The sequence below is a fragment of the Vicugna pacos genome, chromosome 5 (genome assembly GCF_048564905.1).
Source record: "Vicugna pacos chromosome 5, VicPac4, whole genome shotgun sequence".
NCBI classification, from domain to species: domain Eukaryota; kingdom Metazoa; phylum Chordata; class Mammalia; order Artiodactyla; family Camelidae; genus Vicugna; species Vicugna pacos.
The window spans coordinates 52,715,897-52,735,834 of NC_132991.1; the positions used below are offsets into that span (position 1 = coordinate 52,715,897).

The following is a 19,938-nucleotide window of genomic DNA, read 5'->3' on the forward strand; positions in this document are numbered from 1 at the left end:
TAATAATATTAGCATCAACAGAAAAAAGGTAGCTAACATTCACAGTGTACTTAGTATGTCCCAAACACATGCTAAGTGCTTCTTATATTTTATAATTTAATCCTCCCAACAATTTCTATTGTCAAAGGTCAGATAGTATCTAAGGAGCAGAGTTTGGCCTTCAACCTCAGACTCTGTACTAAACTGGAAAGTTTGGTCACACAGTGCTAACTCCCTGACCTAAAGGGGCCCATTTGAGTCTGAAAGAGCGAAAGCATTTTGTGTTGTCTGGAGAAATACAACTGCAAAGATTCAAGTTAAGCAGTGTGGGGTAAACATGACATTTTTCATCTTCTTGCTCTGACAAGTTATTAAAATTCAGAATTCAGTTCTTCAGAGAAGAATGAGCAGTTTGATAGTAAGAAGCACGTGAGCAGCACTTTCTACAAAATAAAGTCTTTACTATTGCTCTCTGTAGTAAAACCTACAGCAGAAGACAGGCTAAGAAGGACTCAAATCCCAAGGCCCCCATGAGGTCTACACTAAGGGGGATTTCAAAGTGGTCTGTAAGAAGGACCCACATGTTCTTTTCTAATACCACAGAGGGGAAAGAACTGAGATTCACGATTCCAAGAGTAATAAGAAGTTATTCAATTTAAAATCCAGTATAAATATGTAACTGAAGTAGTAAGTATCTATGCTTAAAAAATCAAAAGGTGTAAATGTGAAAACATTGCCATCATTTTTGTCTCAGTGATTTCTGATGCTCCAACCTGCAACACCAGAGCCAACCATCCACTGTAAACCTTAGGGATCGCAAAGTGCATACACTGTTTTCCTTGCATATTCACACATAGAGCCATGAATTGCTTCTAACTTAGAGACAACAAACATCACACACTTCTTATTTTTTGGTGTTTATGGTCAAATTCTTCAGAGGACAGTGCACCTTTTTACATGAGTTTCCATCTGGGGAAGATGAGAATCAGGAAAGTATGTCTCCTTTGATTTTGTTAATTTTTCCCTTTGAGGGTAAAACCACTTACACTCTTCATCAAGCTGAATACATAATGTTCAGCAAGTAGGTACTTACTACAGAAAAAAAGAGAAGATATCGGTGGCATGCATAATCCAAAATTCTAGGAGTCACTAGATGTCTCTGATGATTTCTACAAATACTGCTTGACAAATGTAGACTGAATTGACTTGGGAATACTAAATGTCCAAACAATTAACTGTTTTTCCTGTCTTATTCAGCTTTAGGTCACTAAATCCTGGAGAGCGTAGTTGGTCGCTACATTGATTAAGTTCTAAGAATCACCCAAAATAGAAATCAATCTCACATATCCAGCTAAACTTTAATTTGGAAAGAGAAAGACTAGTGTTCATACAAAATGCCTTCCATGCTATTTCTATCTTCTGTGTACATGTTCTTTTCGAACTTAGGCTGGCTAAAACAAGGGGTTATTTGAAGGAATGTGTGGAGAGAGACTTATCTACTTATAGTTGTTGAAAGCAGTAGAATAAATTACTTTTCTTGGTCATATATGCAATTTGCTCCTATTACAGTACATTTATAAATTGTAAACCCATGCTTTAAAATGAAAGCACTTTAAGCAATTAGTCACAAAGCACTTTATTGATCTACAGCATGTAGCCAAGATTGTGGGAGTGGAGCAGTCTCTAACCTATAACAGCTAATCTAACAGGATTACTCTCATGATGTAGGTGAACTTATTTAAAATAAATCGTGAGTGCTCTGTGCCAAAACCATCAAAACTATTACCTTATTCTCATTAAGCTTCTTTTATTTGATGAGATTTCTACTCCTTACTGATGACTCTGGATTTTCTCTAATCAGCAGACCTGCAGGTTTTATAGAAGCACAGCCCAGGATGAAAGGGTGATATGGGAACACAGGACCCTTCCAAACGAATCCCATGTCCAGAGAGATGAGATAATATTACTGACTGGGTCCTTGTGCTGAATTTCTCTCTTTACTTTCACAGAAGTTTCTGGATACAAATCGAAATTAGTGCAAGCCTTCCAAGATCACTCACTACAAGTTGCTTTCTGAAACTGAGCCTTGATTGGGTTTTAAAGATGATTTGGAAACAAAGTTTGAGCATCAGATTCTTGAAGGTTTTCACCATTTTCCCTAGAAGGCTTATATACTAAACTTTACCTGAGGAGATCTTTTGGATCACTTTTCCTTTCTCCTTCATTTTTCATAATTTCTTCAGAGAAATTACATATAACTAAGAAAAGTCAGAGACTTCAGCTATAAATCTTTTTTGCATGATTTCTGGGAATTTCCTAGGTTCCTATAGTCAACAGGGAAAATTATATTAGCCAAAGTATGAACAACAGTCCTAGAAGAAGTAAATTCTGAACCAATGAGTTTGGGCTGTATATAAGGTCTCAGTCTAGGCAAACTCTAAGGGATAATAACTATGATGGTAAAATATTCTTTTGGGAAAGAAGTGAATTGCCATAAACCAAGTTTGCTGGATTAGTTAAAATCTTTTCTTTTTGAAAACATTTAGGTCTGCAGAATACTCTTTTTTTAGAATTATTTTCTTTTCCTGAAGAAAAAGTAAATGCAAGTATCTTAAGTGGCAGAATCTTCAACAGAAAGTATTTAGATAAAAGTGGTTCATCTTCAGCTGTACAAATTGGGTAGCTGCCCCATCTATTCTGAATAAGCCAATTCCATTCCTCCATTTATTCATGCAGAAAACTGAGTGGATTGGAGAGATATTTGGAAGATATACTCTACAGGCTATTTTGATGGATTAACTAAGACTGGAAGTTGATAGAAGAGTCAAGATCAATTCACCATAAAGCAATTCACTCAGTTGATTGATGGAATTGATCCATTGCATGTTTTCTCATGAGTTAAGCATAAACTCACATCAAAATGTTTTTGCAGACAGTATTTTTCCATCATATACTTTTCAAAGGAGCCTTCTAAAAGACCACCATATAGTTTGGAGGCATATATGTGAGCTCAAGAAAATAATAAGAATTACTGTAGAAAACACTAAATTCTAAAGACTTTACATGTACTAACTTACTTAATTCTCGTAACAGCTATTTTTATGATCCTCACTTTAGAAATGAGCAAACTGAGACAGATTAAATAACTTGTTTGATTACATAGCAAGTAAGTGATGGGAACAGGATTGAATAAGATAGTCTAGTTCCAGGTTTCTGGATCCTAACTCTACTCTCCTGGGTATAATGTAATACCTGCTATGTTTTTTGTCTTTCCTCAGTATGAGTATATGCCTTATCTTTGAAATTAAATCTGATGATTACATGATAGGTTTTTTTTTTCCCTGAAGGCAGAGCCAGAGAGTAAGAATAAATAAATTTCTCTGGGAAAATACATCCTTCAGTATTAGACACCAGCCAGTCTCAGATAATTAATTATTGGGTTGTTCCTATTAGTACAATAACCATTAAGTCAACAGTTAGGGGATCACAGAAAAGAAGGTGGAGAAGAGTAACTCTTAAAAAAATAAATTTTTGAGGAGGGAAATAATATGGCTAACTGTAAACTGAATTATCTACTGGACAAGTCATTCTCAAATTACACACACACACACACACACACAAATCCCAATATATCAAGCCATTTCATCCCTGCCATTTACATCTACTAAAATATAAACATTTTTCAAGGATATCTGTCCCTTAAAACCTTTATGATTCATTTTTTTAAATAGCAGAAATCTATTAAAGCATTTGTTCAGAAGGACAAATGGTAGAATTAAAATAAAAGATAAACTAAGTTTTTGAAAGTTAACTTACCTTTTTGATGTTTTGGGGGAAAAACCCCAAAGTAAAAATATATGGATAAATTTTATTGCAGAAATGACAAAATTAGTGAGTTAACTGCTCAAAGAAAATTTTTGGCACACACTGTATTATCTTAGTAAAGAGAAATGCCACAAAATGCCATTTAAACAGATATATGAAGACATAAAGATGCTGATTTAGCCATAACAGTTGAGCCAGATCAGCCAAGGAGTTTGTGACTTACGTGGTTTGTGACGCCAATTAAACCCATGCAAACATGGGTTTCCTTTCTCTCACAGGGCCTGGTAGACTTCCAGCAAATGGATTAAAATCTGCAAGTCTTTTGCTCAAACTAGAGCTGCCATCATGCATGAGGTTTTACTTAAAGGTGTTTACTGATCAGGAAAACTTAACACTTCTGTGAACTGGATTTTGCTTCTGGAACAAAAAGGTACTAATTTTATCAGTCTACTGAAAATGCCGTAAAGAAGTTGTGAAAAACTAAATTGTAATTAGCATTTATAATCAGCCATGTTTGTAGGAATTATTGTGGTAAAATTATCAAGATAAATATAATTGATATATTTTTCTTAATTTTCAATATTTTACTTTTTTCCATGAAATCTTTTGTGACTTTTTTCATTCATCAGTGGTGATCCTGAGATGATTCTTTGTTTTTTTTTTTCCTAATTCAACTTATTCTTTTCTGCATTTGAATTGTTGCCTAAAAAGCCTGGATTCCCAGGGTGCTCAATTCTAGTTGATTTCAACTACAGTAGACAGTCTCAGAATCTAATTAGAGGCTATTTTTCTAAACTGATGTATAATTTACATATAACATTATTCTAGTTTCAGATGTGCAACGAAATAATTCAATATTTGTATACACTTGAAAGTGATCACTAAAATAAGATAGGTAGAGACAATCTGTGGAATCTTTTGGAAATAACTTATCTCCTACTTTCAACTATGCTTAATATTTCAAAGTTGTCCCTAGATAAGTCAGCTTCAGAGACCAGCTCCAATTCCAAATTGTGTAAGGACCTCACCTCCTTTCCACTCATCTTCCTACCAGCCCAGACCTCTGCTTGTCCTAGCCCTACCACCCTTGGGGAAACCATTTCTTCATTAATCACTGAGCCAACTAATAATCAGTGGGGGAAGTAAACCCACCTCTTCTGCACTTCTTCCGAGTTTTATTGTCCATGCAAATACGGGGGGGGGGAATTATATACACTGGAGCAAATTATTTAAAATGTCCCTAAATTCTGCAGTTGTTATAATTCCTCCATCGACAGCTCGGACAAGCCTTCTGCTCGGGAAGAAAGTTTAGAAAATGTAGGAAAACCAACTTGTCACGCTTATCTTCTAGAAGATAATCTAGAAACTATCCAGGTTACTGGCTTCGAATTTAGACAAACTAGGTAGAAATCCCAGCTTTTTCAAAGACTACTTGTATGAATTTAGACAAATAACTTAGGTTTACTGAGCCTCAGTTTTATCAGACTACAAGTCTTCTCATGTAGAGCTGCTGTAAAAAGTGTTTGTATAAATTACCAATGGGTGAATCAATAAATGATGTTAAACTGCACTCCCAAATTCATAATTTTCAACATTTTTTAAACAAAAATGCCTGTAAGATATAGCCTGTGTATCTGAAAGCTCATGGGGTCAGTTATGTTGGGATTAGACAAGTAGATTTGATGAAGAAATTATGCTAGTCTCAAGTAAGTTTTCATAAGAAATGTTTTCCTCTTTCTGGATTTACTCCTACCAATTTGCTATTTTCTGTGTATTATATGAAGCTGAAAAGAAATGAGAAGGATAGATTCATTTATAGTACATGTGCAAACCTGTGACTTGGGTGGCTGACCTACCTCCCCTAGACCCTAGTTTTCTCAATGTTATGTGGTGATGCTACCTAAATCATAAAGTTCTCCTGCTGATTAAAAAGGATAATGACGGTGGCAGAACTCAATATCCTGCCTGCCAAATAAATACGTACTTAGCAGAATGTGAATTTGCATTTTCTTTAGCATTAATACCAACATAATTACAAAAGCACTTACTGTATATAATATGCAATATTACATTTTAAGATATTTCAAATACAAATAACAATACATAAGATTTAATTAGTGAACTTACCACAATCTATTAAAATGTCATGCCAATCATACTGTAAATATGATCTTTTAAAATTTTAATGCTTTTCCATCAATTTTAAACATTTCTTTCTGGTGCGAAAAACTTCTAGTTTTGTTTTTTACTTTTTAAGCAATGATACAAGATCCTTTGTTTCCTTTTGAGAAAAATCCATGAGATTTTCTAGCAATACATGATTTAAAATAAACCTGCTTGACTACAGTATTGTTATATATTCAATACATTTCAAATAAATTATGTTAAAAATAAGAAAACATCTAACTTATTAGTAACTTGTATGCTGATTTTCTGAGTACAAAGGTAGATCACAGATACAGTGATTAAGTTTTTGAAAATTGTCCTGATGGTAGTAGAAAATTAAACTTTTTATAGAGATTCTAATGAAGTTGAAAATAATAACCAAACTAAGATCACCCCAGACACTCCCAGGCATTCTCGAAGAACTATAGGTATTATTTTAGGCCAACTGTCAGGCTTTTGTTCTGTTGAACGACTGAAATTTGAGATCAGAACTAAGTTGTTTTGTGCAACTGATGGAATTTTAGAGGCAGAGAGGGGAAATAGAGGAGGAAAGATCTTAAGACAAGAGGAAAGTAAGATTAGAGGTTTTGGAGAAAGAATAGAGCTGAGCAGTGACAAATGAAGAGATTTACATTTTTCTCTAAAGTGTAATATTAAGACAACAAAGCTTCCAATGTACTGGGAACTGGGTTAATTATTAAGGGGAAATGACAAAGTCTCAAACCTAGCCTAGTGTGAGCAGTGTGAAGGACCCAGTCAAAATCTGCTTCCACTTGCTGGACGAGAGTAGCACCTGAAAGGGGAACTGTCTCAGAGAGCTGTCCCTACCTCCTGCCCACATGTGTAATCTTCCCCCATCATCTTCACTCACAGTGCAACATCCTCCTACCACTCTCTTCCCCATCACCACTTCTCCACTCCCCAACGGCCACTTTCACACTTCTTACCCTAGAGTTTTCAGAGGCTACAAAACTCCTGTGAGCCCTTGCAGTTATTACTCATATCTCAAAGTAGAATTTGAGCAAGGGACTAAGTTGTGGGTGTCTGAATAGTCAGTGCAGACAATGAACAAGAGAAGGAGATTTGGGGAAATGTCTCCTACATTTAGTTTTTCCTTTAGCCATTTATCTGTAGGTTTATTTTAGCTCTTTTAGCTAACAAAGAAATTCTGGTACAGCATAGTGGGTAATACCTTTTCATTTACATGGACTCACTGTTAAAGTCAGAATTTCCTAGAGTGGAGTCACCTCTCCTCTGCTCAACACTGACAGAGCTCTTAACCTGTCCCAGAGCAAAAGCTATCAAAGATCTAAAGCTGAACATCCCATGAGCTCTGCTCTTGAAAAAAATCTACAGGCATTTGTGTTGCACATAGTAGACCCCTGTAAATGTTTTTGCAATGAAATTATTAATAGTTCTCTATTTTTTGTCAGGCTCCATAGTTTTAGCATGTGTAACACATTCCAATTGTAGTATCTCATAATGTATAGTGGTTCTCCTTGGGTGGAGGATGGTGCACATTTCCAAAGGGGAATGTCAGAATCCCCCCATGGCATGTGTAAGTCGAAACATATTCTGGATCTGTGCCACTCCCATTCCTGTTCCAACTCTGACTATGGCATACCCCTTCTGAATACATTTTTCTCTTCCCATTTTGGGACTTGCAAAGTAGAACCTAATAAGTACTCCAACTGCAGTACAGATAAGACAGCTCTACTAACATAACTAAGTGATAGGCTTCTTGGAGAGGGCATTTTAATGGAGTTCTGGAAGATAGTGGGGATTTTAATAAGCAAAGTGGAGAAGGGGACCCAAGAAGTGAATTCCATGAGGAGGAAAGAACAAGGATGAAGATTGAGAGAAAGTCCACTGACTTTCCCGGGAGAAGACAAATGTTCCAGGGTAGAGTCATGTGACCCAAGCCCTAGATATTTAAAGGGATAGCACTAACAAGGTACATACTGCTTTTCCTGACTACAGCTTGCCAGGGTGAAGTTGGCGCAGATCCATATCTATCATTGGCTTGTCTTGACCATGAGCTGATGAAGTTTCCTGCCATCTCCTCAATGTCCTCTGCATTCATTTAAATGCACAGAAGTGTTCTGTTTTGATCTACCTCTATGAACTGGAGATAAGCCATGCTGAACTTTTAAAACATAAAATAGAGAGTCAGGGAGTGGGAGGCACAAACTATTGGGTATAAGATAGACTCAAGGATGTATTGTACAACACAGGAAGCATAGCCAATATTTTGTAATAACTGTAATGGAAAGTAACATTTAAAAATTATATAAAAATAAAAATAAAAATTAAAAAGTGCCCCAATGATGCTAATATGAAAACTATTGAGTTATGCCTTTGCAATAAACAAATGAGTGAATGAATGAATGACACACAAGCATACACTCACTGTGTGAACTGTTACTTAAGCTCTTCTACAAACTTAGAACTTTATAATTCTGATCTTAGAACTTTATAATTCTGATCTTCCAAATGTCCGTTCTATCAAATGCACACTCTTGCTCTACTGTGCTGATATTATGTAGAATATTAGCTGAAGAAATTCAATTAGAAGTAAGAACAAGAAAATAAATACACCATTAAATTTACTAGTAATTTTAAATATATGATTTAAAAATTACTAGCAAGATCTCATTTAAACTGTCAATTACATTTTTGAACCATAATTCTAGAGAAACTGAGAATGAGCTCTCATTTTTATCTCTGAAAGACTTTGCTTCCCTCTGTTTGACTTACTTATCCATTTTGATATCTAAGAAGTATGCATGTATTTTCTCAAAAAGATGCTTAGGATTCACAGTCCTGGGAGTTTGAAAGCTACAACATAAAATGAATTATGTTCTATAAAATGATAATGGAAAAGGGTAACTGAAATATTTTATGAACAAATATTTATACATATAATCTTTTAAAGTAATTCAATACAAAGTAACATGGACATGTTTTTGGTCTTGCAAAAAGTCTGTTTTTATTCTTTAAGCAACAGATGTAGTAGGATCAGGTGTACTACTAGGGACTAATAGGGCTTACAGGCAAAGGGGGGAAAAATGTACCCCGAGCTCTAACAAAGATCTAGGAGATAAGAGTGCAGGTCTTTGAGAGTGAAAGTACTGCTGTGTAACTGGTTTGCATGTGATGCTCACTTAGGCTAACAATCGTATTTATTCTTCTGAGTAGTTTATCATCTATCAGCCCGAAAGACAATTGGAAATACTCACTCAGGAAGCCTTTCTAAGTGCCCTAAAGGTTTTGGGAACAGAGTCTCAAGCCACTCAGCCTTGTTTCCTGATGATGCCCATGGACATTGATCCAGGTTTTCCCCAGGGAAGCAAAGGAGAAGGGTAGGTTCGGATGGGATTGCTCCCTTCAGTTCCCATGACAACTTTTTCACACCCTATGAAACCAAAGGGAGGAATCAGCCTGATTCAAACTGTGGAACTTTGAAAATGGACAACAGAATCTGTGGGAGTCAGTGGGGGTGTGTGAGATGACCATTTCTTACATTTTGTCCCTACAGTTCCCTCAGTTAGAAACTGACTGGAAATGAGAGCTAATTGGCTATTTATATAATGTTACAGTGCTAGATTTTTTAAACTGACTTTTATGATCCTGTAACTATTTTCTAGGAAAAAAAGTTTAACTGAATTTAAGTTCCTAACATGTTTTAAGATTGCCCTGGACCTTAGTACAAAACAGAGAAGGTTGCCTCATATTTTGCTTTATGTATTTAAACATACTTCTCTGTGACAAAAAAATGTCAGTTTCCCTCTGAAACATTTTTTAAAACTATTACCCACACTGGAAAACCTCAAAGAACTTAAACTTATCTCAATTTGTATCACATGATTCAGTTTTAAAGCATTCAAAGTAAAAGAAAAATGAAACTCTGATTTTTATTTTTCTTGCAAAGTGGTAAAAAATACTTGATAAATGTTAATCAGGTAATATTGTTTTCAATAAAGTCAATTTAATGATTACACTTTATTTTTAAATTCTCTCTTGAAACAAATACAAAAGCTGTTTTGCCTGGTTGATAAGCTGATATGGTGAACTATTAACAAACCTGGCTTTCTTCCTACTTACTGGTCACCATGGTCTATGTCCATTCAGACAAGTGGACACAGGTTTGTTACTAAAGTACTCAGAAACAAAGCATACACTCTTAGAGTTCACATTCAAAAGCCATATCCATGAATCGGACAAATTTTCTTGGAAAATACTTAGCTAAGCTCTGTACCTCCCTACCCACACCTCCAGAAGACAGCTAGGTTTCTCATTTCCTGGACATGGACTGAGGTTTTCTTTTCTTTTCTTTTCTTTTCTTTTCTTTTCTTTTCTTTTCTTTTCTTTTCTTTTCTTTCCTTTCCTTTCCTTTCCTTTCTTTGTTTTTCTTTTCTTTTCTTTTCTTTTCTTTTCTTTTCTTTCTTTCTTTCTTTCTTTCTTTCTTTCTTTCTTTCTTTCTTTCTTTCTTTCTTTCTTTCTTTCTTTCTTTCTCTTTCTTTCTTTCTTTCTTTCTTTCTTAATTTATTAAAGTATAGTCAGTTTACAATGGTGTGTCAATTTCTGGTGTACATAATGTTTCAGTCATACATATACATACATATATTCCTTTTCATATTCTTTTTCCTTATAGGTTACTACAAGGTATGGTCTGAGGTCTTCATCAAGAGCAAGCAAGCAGCGTAAGGGTAGCCTTCAGACTGAAGGTGGGAAAGATCTGACTCATTGTTCCAGGGGCAGTTTTCTCCATTCCTCTGGAACCAAAGGAAGATGAGGGAGAGAAAAGAGTTGGAAGAGATAAGAGAGCTAGAAATTTAAAGCCTTTGAGACAGGATCCTGGGTTTTGCCAGACCTGTCACATGGAGGGTTATTTCTAAGTGGAAAAGTGGAAAAGATTTAGGGATAAATCCAGGGATCCAGGAGTAGAGGAGACATTATCTGGAATCCTGAGAGGTGGCAGCCAGGTAGGTGTTCTCAGTGTGCAAGGCATAGGGTAGAGGTGGCTATAAGGAATATTAGGGTAAGAGGGAGTCTGGGAGCGCCCTGAAGTTTTCAGGATATGTGAGGAAGAGCAGCCTGTTCTCTGGCCCTGCTAAGCATTAAGAGAAAGAGAATGAGAGAGAGAGTAAGCAGGCTGGGGAGAACAAAGGGTTGATGGCCTATAAATGGTCGAAACAAGAGGTCCAGTGTCAGAAGCAGAGGGGAGGGTATACTGGGAAGAGGAGAGGAAGAGTCCAGAAGGGAAACAAGGACCTGGTACTTAACCCAAATCCTCAATACCTCATTAGTCCCTAGGGACTTCAAAACCATCTAAAGAAGGAAAAAAAGGAGGTAAAAAGAATCCCAATTTCCCCCCAATATCCTAAATTGGCCAGGCTTACTCTGATTCCATTAAAACATCTAAACAATAGGCTTATGTTTTCTTCAAACATGAAACAAAGGGGACTTCAGCTAGAAACTATGTCTGGTCACAGAAAAGCTGAAGTTACATTATTTGTGCACCTGATTTGTGGACTTAGAAATCTATATATGCTGTATACTACCAGAAAGATTTAAGATTTAAAAGAAATCCTGCACGGTATTTGGATACATTTAAAAAAAAAAATCTGTCTCATTTTTTTCTGACGAGATCCAAAAAAAGTCTCTCCTGAAATAGACAACAGCTATTTGGGTCATCATGGATAATTCTCAAAAAGCACGGCATTGAGTGGAAAAGCTATTCATAAGTGAGTATTTATGGCATGATTCTGTTTATACCAAGTTTTAAAATAAACAAAACTGAACTGTGTATTGTTTAAGGTTTCACAAAGAGGAGTAACAGCTAAAAAAAAAAAGAGAGAGAAAGGTATAATTATCACAAAATCCAGGGTAACGACTAAATCATGAGAGTGAGAGAAGGAAAAAAATGGTGAGAGAAGGACTGAAGAACCACTATGGCATGGCAGTATTCTATTTCTTGGCGTAGATGGTAGGTTTTCTCCCTCCCTCCTTCCTTTTCTCTTTTACTCTTTCCTTCCTTCTTTCCTTCCTTCCTTCCTTCCTTTCTTCCTCCCTCCACCCCTCCCTTCTCCTCTCTCTCCCCTTTTATTTTCAACACATAATTATTTGAGTTCTGCATTTGTGACAGCCACTGTGCTAGGAGCCTAGATAGAACAGTGATCAAAGCAAACATCCTTGTTCGCATGAACCTTATTTTCAATGGGGAAGAGAGACAATAAAAATTGAGTGTAATAAATCAATTATTTATAGACTAGACAGTGATGTGTCATGGGAAAATAGTTGGTGGGGAGCAGTAGGAGGCAAGGGAGGAATGTGGGTGGAATTTGAAATATTTTTCCAGGGGAGGCTTCACTGGCACGGCAACAACTGAAGCTGGACTTGGAAGAAGAGGGGGAAGCAGTTGTGCTGTATTAGGGGGAGGGCGTTTCTAAGAAAGATGCTGGTACAAAGCTCTTAACAGCAGGAAGGTATCTGACATGTTGAAGGAACAGAAGCAAAAGAACAGAGGAGATTAGTGTGGCCAGAGTAAGGCAAGCAAGTGAGGAGAAGAGAAATGGAAACTGAATCAGCAAGATAAAGGAGGTGAGGGTAGATGTGGCTCATATGAAGCTTTACAGGAAGCACTATGTTGAATCTGGCCTGTACAAGCTTCCGAGACCCAACTGCTACATTTTAGAAATTTTACAAGCTAGTTGTTACACCTAGTCATTATTAAAAATAAAATTACATAAACTTACAATTAAATAAGTTGTATTAAAAACAAAGGTGATAAATACTTAAAACATTATTTCCTAATTATTTTGATACATGTAACTATTATCTATGTCTTGAGATTAATTATTTCTACCATATCTTCTATGATGCAAATATATAATGTTCACTTTCTCCCGACTCCATGTTCAGAGAAGTTATATGGATAGCTTGAAACAGACCAAGGTAGGAATGTTTACACCATGGATATCATCAAACTTTAGGAATTGGGACTCGATTTATTGTTTTACTGTTGTCTAAAGTGATGCGGAGAATGAAAAAATAGAGATTAAATATAAGTATGTCATGTCTATAGCTGCTACACTATAAATAGCAAAAAAATTGGGGGAAATTTTTTTCCATATTCAAATACCATTATCCAATTAAATGACCAAGGAATCATTTGCATTTTTGATGAATAACTGAAGTTCGCATATGTCTTCCATATTTTCTAAGTTCTGACATATGCTTTTTATACTTTTGTTTCACTTCTTGACAAAAATGGAAATACCAGTCTGAATGACACTCATTTGTCAGTGGCAACCATAAGTTGACAATAGACACAGAGTTCAGCAAAAATCAATGAAAGCATTCTGTGAGAATCATTAGTTATATAGAATTTACAATAAGGACTATTGTATATTTTATTATTACTTATAAATTATGTGCTACACATTATATTAATTAAAAGTATAATAAATCTGTATATATAATATATACTTATGTATATATATATACTTTTTTAAAGCCAGTTGTTAAACTTTGCCAGCATATTATTGCATGTAAGCTATGACAATGACTGTCTAGTATAAGAATGTATACTGTATTTACATATAAGTAGTACATATATGTTTTTATATATTCTTTTGGGGTATGCTATATTTCATAACATTAAAAAAGACCCTAAAAACTAAATAACTTAAATAATCCTATATAAACATTAAGGAAACTGGATTAGCAGATAAAAAATTATTCCACAAAGAAAATACTAGGCTTAAGGGTAATTCTACCAAATATTCAATGTCAATTTCAATCTCACATAAACTCAAGAATTTTAAGACTCCAACTCATTTTATGAGGCTAGTGGAACCTCAACACCAAAACCAGACACGGCCAGTATGAGAAGGAAAACCAATGACTAATCTCACCTACACATACAGATTTTTTTTAATGCCAGTGAAAGTAATATGTACTTTTTTACAAAGTTAATATGTAACCAGTAAGTTGGGTTTATCCAAGGAATACAAGATGCTTCAACATTAGAAAATCTATTAATATAGTTCACTATATAAACCAGTTCAAAAGGAAAATCATATGAATTATATTAAAAAGCTACAGAAAAGACATTTGATAAAACTAAATGCTTTATTTTAAATTCATTTTCTCAATAAATTACTTATTGATGGGAATATAATTAACCTCATAAAGAGCAGCTCAAAAAAACTGAGAAATACCACACTTAACGCTGAAACATTAAACACCTTCCCTTTAAATTCAAAGCCAAGCTAAATGCCATCATCATTTCCATTTCAGATCATTCTGGATACACTTGCTAGTGCAGTTGACTTAAGGAAAACAATTACAAAAGATACACATTTGGGAAAGAAAAGACTCATAATTTGCAGAAGATCAGTTTTCAAATTCAAATTGCATTTTTATATACTTGCAAGAAATATTCTTTCACAAAAGCAACAAAAAATATAAAATACTGATGGAAACTCCAACAAAGTATATTCAAAAATTTAAAACATATTATTAAGTATAAATATTAACTGATTACATAATATATGCTTAGTATGCTGCCTAGCATCTAATATCACTAACGAGCATTCTCCATCACCATTACTGCTATTGTTATCAGAGAAAAATTAAATTTCTGAGAAACATGAAGGCATATGAATGATAAGAAATATATGAATAGGAGGACTCAATGTCATAAAGATGACAATTATCTGCAAATTGATATCAAAGTAATTATAATCAAAATTCTATTTTTTTCCTTCTTTTCAGTGAAATATATGCGCTACTAAGCCAAAAGCAGACTTTAAGAGGGTGTGTAGCCATTCTTCTACTGAGGCAGGTGGAGGGAAATAGGAGAGCTGCTCTTTATGAGGTTAATTATATTCCCATCAGTTCAAATACTGTATTGAACATATTTTATGACTCTAGAGAAATTGTGTAGGAAACATGTCATAAAAAGAAAACTAGAAAACACTTGTATGCTTGAAAGTTTTAATACATATTCTAAGATGACAAGCTTGCCTTAAGCTAGCTCTAGGTTTCCTTCTGGTTCTAAACAGCTGTGATTTGTACTCAATGCAACTCTGGTAGCGTCTCAAGTTCCCACGTTGCCTCCTTTTCTCACGTCTTAATCGTCTCTGAGCCTAGTGTTTTGGGGTTTGAATCAATATCAAATAAATCAGAAAATTACTCAGTACAGTAAGAAACATAGTGCATTCCATTCCAGACTGACCAGCCAGATTTTATTCTGGGACATAGCTAGTTTTTCTCAAGTACACATTCCCTTTGAGAAAATGGGAAAGAAAGTAGATCTAGGGTTGATGTAGGGTGTTTGCTCCAATCTAGGTGGATTTGGTGGACTTGGTTCAATTTGGAATTCTTGTGTCTAAAGATAAACCAGATTCTCAGGTGACTTACAAAAGCAACTCTTTTGCCTTAAGGGAGAAGACGTATCTGCGCTTGCTATTCAGGGGCTACTCTAAACAAAACCTAAGCTACTCCTCCACCTCAGCCCCAGACCCCCGTGTGGCTCATGACATACAACAGCAGGCACTTCTAAAAATTTATACATAGCTTTCCTGTATAGGATTTCCTTGGTTATTAACTGGGGGTATCTATCACCCACTGGCCATCAGCATAGGCAAATGTGCTCTTTTTTTTCCTCAAAACTGTATCACTGACATTCAAAATTCTGGAGCATAAACGGGAATTGGTCTGGATTTATGGAAATGTCTGCTCCTTCATCAGAACAGATATTATTTTCCCAATAATAACTTTGCTGAGGCTAAGAAAAGCTACATGATTGCCTGAGATTTCATAGGTAGAAAGAGAAGAGCAACTCTCCTATTTCCCTCCACCTGCCTCAGTAGAAGAATGGCTACACACCCTCTTAAAGTCTCCTGCCTGCTCTTTAGTAGTACAGAAAAAGGAGGAAACTGGGCAGACTTAAGAAGCTGAGGAAGGCTGAATAAGATAATGAAGGCATTTCCTCACTCTAAATGGATGTTTTAACAAAAACCAAAACAAAAAAACCCCAAAAAACAAAAACCAAACCCCAAAAAATTTGGGATGAAGGAAAGCATTTCTTACTTTTTGAAAAGACCCTATACCAAAAAGGAATGTGTTTACATGCATTCTTAGACAAATGTTCCGAGCCTTAGTAGAAGGTTTACTGAATGAAGTTACTCTTTTAAAAAGTGTTTTATTTTATTGAGGCTATTAGGAGCTACATCTCTTGGAGCCTAAGTATCCATGTCTTCTACTGCTCTATGATTAGTGGGATGTTTTTAAGATAACTATGAAATACAGTTTCAGAGTTAACACAAAGATTACCAAACATCTAAGATTCTGTTCAGAGCCTTGTTGTTTAATTAATATCCCAAAGTTCTAAGCATCATATAACCTGGTTATTTTCAACTAAGCGTGTATGTTAGGTCTAATCATACATACCAAAAGGACGTCTGTATGTCTAAAACCCAACCAAAGAAATAAAATATTACTAACTCCTAAATAAATTCTCCATCCTTCCCTAGAACCTGAGTCTTTTCCCATATCATTCTTTAGTTTCATCATGAGTGTATTTTAAAATCTACTGTTTAATGTATAGTTGTTATAAACTTTCTACAAATGGTATCTTGCCATATTATAGTATCTTGCATATTTTGCTCTATATTATTTGTGTCCTTCATCGCTGTTCTTGCCCAGGGCAGAAGTTTATCTAACAGTTGTATGCTGTTTCATAATGTGAATACGTCACAGCTTATGAATCCATTTTACTCTTGTTTTCAGTGTTTTTTGCATTCATGAATAATGCTGCAATGAACGTTTTGTTCATGTCCTCTGATGCACATGAGCAAAAGTCTCCCTGGGGTAAAAATCAGAAGTGAGATTATTAGGAAATACGGCGTTTTTATCCTCAACTTGGCTAGAGAATGCTAAAGTGTTCTGCAAAGTGATCATATAAATTTATACATACACAATTAATTGGCATAAGAAAACCAAAAACTGGCATCATTCTTGACTTTTCTCATACTGCACATCTAATCTATTAACAAATGCTATCAGTACCAATTTCAAATATATCCAGAGTTCAATCTCTTTTTGCCACCCCTTTTCACTCATGCATACTGGTGTAAACCACCATCTTTATGTATCCAGAATTTAGAAACTTCTCCCTCCACCAGTACCACCTGGTCTAAGCCCATATCGTTGTTCTGGGTTATGAACAATACCCTCTTCCTGGCCTCTTTGTTTCCATTTTCCCCCCCAAACAAATACTTCTCATTCTGTAGTGAGAGTAATCCTTTAAAAATTTCAGGTCAGATCATTTTACTTTTCTTCTTCATAACCATACATTAGGTTTCCTACCTCTCTTGGGCCAAAGCCAATGATGTGGCATCATGTTACGCATTTATCACATTGCCTACATTATTCCCACTTGTCCAATTTCCCTGTTTCACTTGCTTTCTGTTATTTCTTGCACGTCAGGCAAGCTCTGCCTCCCAGGGCTGCGCTGGTCATTTCCTCTGTCTGAAAATTTCTCTCTCCAACTCTTTACCCCAGACATCCCCATAGCTCTTTCTAACTTCCTTCATGTATTTATTTACATGATCACTTTCTCAGTAAATTCTTTTCAGACCCCCCTATTTAAAATTACAATCCTGCTCCTAACTCCTATGCCCTCTTTCATAAAAGTGGGGATTATTGTCTCTTTGGTTTTTTTATACTGCAGCCCTAATTCCCAGAACACGTAACAGAAGCACAGTAAACAATAATTACAGTATCAACAGCCAACTCATGCAGTGCTAATATTCTAGGTACTTCTAAACAGGTGACGTAAATTAACTCACTTAATTTTCCCAACAGCCAATGTGGAGAAAGAGGACTTCCCATTAGAGTAATGAAAAGAGGCCAAATATTCCCTCTCCACAGAAAACAAGTATAAAGTTGGAAAACATTAACAAAAATGACTATTCCATCACACTGAAAACCAATCAAGGCAACACAACAATTTGGGAACTGATTATTCTTGAAAAATTTCTTGAGATTCAGGTAAGAACAGAAGGAACCTTTAATGACCTTGCCTGGAGCAATTCCTAACCCCTACTGCCAACTCCAGCTGAGAATGGCAGCAGAAACCAGCTTTGCTGCCAGAGGTAGTAGATTCAATTTGGGATGGGAGGAGAAGGCAAACCCCCCTGGTTTCTCCAACATAAAGTGGTGGATTTAGTTTAGAACAAATGGGGAAAACCCACAGCTTTGCAAGTCTGAGACTGCAGTCTAAGTTTGGGGTAACTGGTAGACCAACAGGATTTAACAGAAAAACCCTAGGAATCAAAGAGATAGGTCTCCACAGGCTATCTGAGGAACATCCCTGGCTGGCTGAGGCACTACACATACCTGGAAGAGACCTTGAGGGAGCCTTCCTGCACTAGCTTGATTTTTCAAAACAATGTTAGAAAGCAGTCATCGTCATATTCTTGAACTTCAAGGATATATTTTAAATTTTTGTTATTAAATTTAAAGTCTGTATTTTTAGAACTTTAAAAAAAATCAGTTACAAAATTTTCTAAGGTTTCTGTGTTTTTTGGTGGACAGGTAAAGTTATTGATTAACTTCATTGTTATCGACTATTGATTATGCATTTAAATTTTTATAATTAATCATGAAAATAATAGGAATAAGGTACAAATGCTTCAAACCACAAAGGAAATAAATTGGAATGGAAAAAAAAAACCTCAAGCAGTAAAAATGAAGGCTAGAAAAGGTGGAAAACAGAAATAGTAGGTTAAGAATATTACTCTGAATTTTAAGAATTTTTGACATGAATGGATATTGAATTTTCTTGAATGGTCTTTCTACATTTCTTGAGAGCTTACATTTCTTCCTTTTATCATTAATATGGTGAGTGGCATTAATAGAATTTTTAAATGTAAAACCAAATTTGAACATCTGGCATAAACCTGATATGGTAGTAAATTCAGTCTGTAAACCCATGAAATTCCAGTAAAGGAAGGCAGGTGCCCACAGGAGAGATTCTGGCTCCAAAGTTTCTGAATTTCTCTGAATTTCTGTTTTATCTTTATTTGGACAGGTTCTGAGGGCATTAATTTCTTTTCAGCAATATTTCACTCAGGATTTTTAGCTGTTTTTACCATGAGATAGTTCTTTAAGTTTATCTAGTTCACCATTGCATTGGAAATAGAAATCAAGTGTGCAATTTTGTAAGTAAAGAAAATTGGATATTATTTGCTTCACTCAAAATATGCATACTATACATAAGTATTCCTTGATGATTGTATTATCAAAATGCTCTATGATTTTAGTTTGCTTAAAGCCAGACTGCCTGTGTTCAACCTTGGCTCTACATTTTCTAACTGTAGGACTGAGTTATTATTACTCAATTCCAGAAAGTGTAAATTGAGGATTTTATGCAGGTCTAAAATTTACCTCTGTGTGTAACACAACATTCAATAAAGCACAGTGCCAGAAAGTTTATTAGAAAGGGAGCAACTGCAATCAGCCCCTAATCCAATTCGGACAGAGTTTCCCTTTACAACAAATAGGTTCCAGGTGACGGGTTGACACTGGGGGGACACTGTTGTTTACTTTAGTTGAAAATTTTCTTAGAAGAGCGTGTGTTTTGGTCAATTGGATTCTATGGATTCATTGAAGATAAATTATTTCAACTCAATTTTTTCAAATTGTCTTGGAAGATATGGGGCAGTATACTAGGATGCAATGGGGAAAATCTTGGGTAGAGAATCAGAACAGTTCTGGCTCTGGTGCTTAGAAGCTGTGTGAGCCTCAATTTCTATCCGTATAAATGAGGATAGTAACTTCTACTTCAGAAAGTTGGTGTAGGAGGAAATAGGATAATACATGTAAAATGCCTGGCACATAGGAGGGACCTCAGAAATCTTGTTTCCCTCCTCTCTTCCTTCCATTGACGAGAAA

At 35.5% G+C, this 19,938-nt stretch overlaps 1 protein-coding gene across 10 annotated transcripts in view; it reads right to left on the reverse strand.

Annotated features, from left to right (window-relative positions):
- The window catches only part of PDE1A (phosphodiesterase 1A), a 323,372-nt gene that overhangs the window by 27,699 nt on the left and 275,735 nt on the right, over positions 1-19,938 (reverse strand). Inside the window, exons 15-16 of one of the 10 annotated variants that reach the window (XR_012072717.1) lie at positions 4,028-4,221; positions 2,165-2,303 (exon numbers count right to left, since the gene is read on the reverse strand). The exons of 8 other annotated variants lie outside the window; for them this stretch is intronic. Coding sequence is in view for 1 of the 2 variants with exons in the window: in XM_072961262.1 (XP_072817363.1) it covers positions 15,103-15,125 (23 nt within the window). In the remaining variant the exon portion in view is untranslated. Of the gene's footprint in view, positions 1-2,164; positions 2,304-4,027; positions 4,222-14,999; positions 15,126-19,938 lie in introns of those variants that run through there. One more of the 10 variants, XM_072961262.1, reaches the window with a different exon arrangement.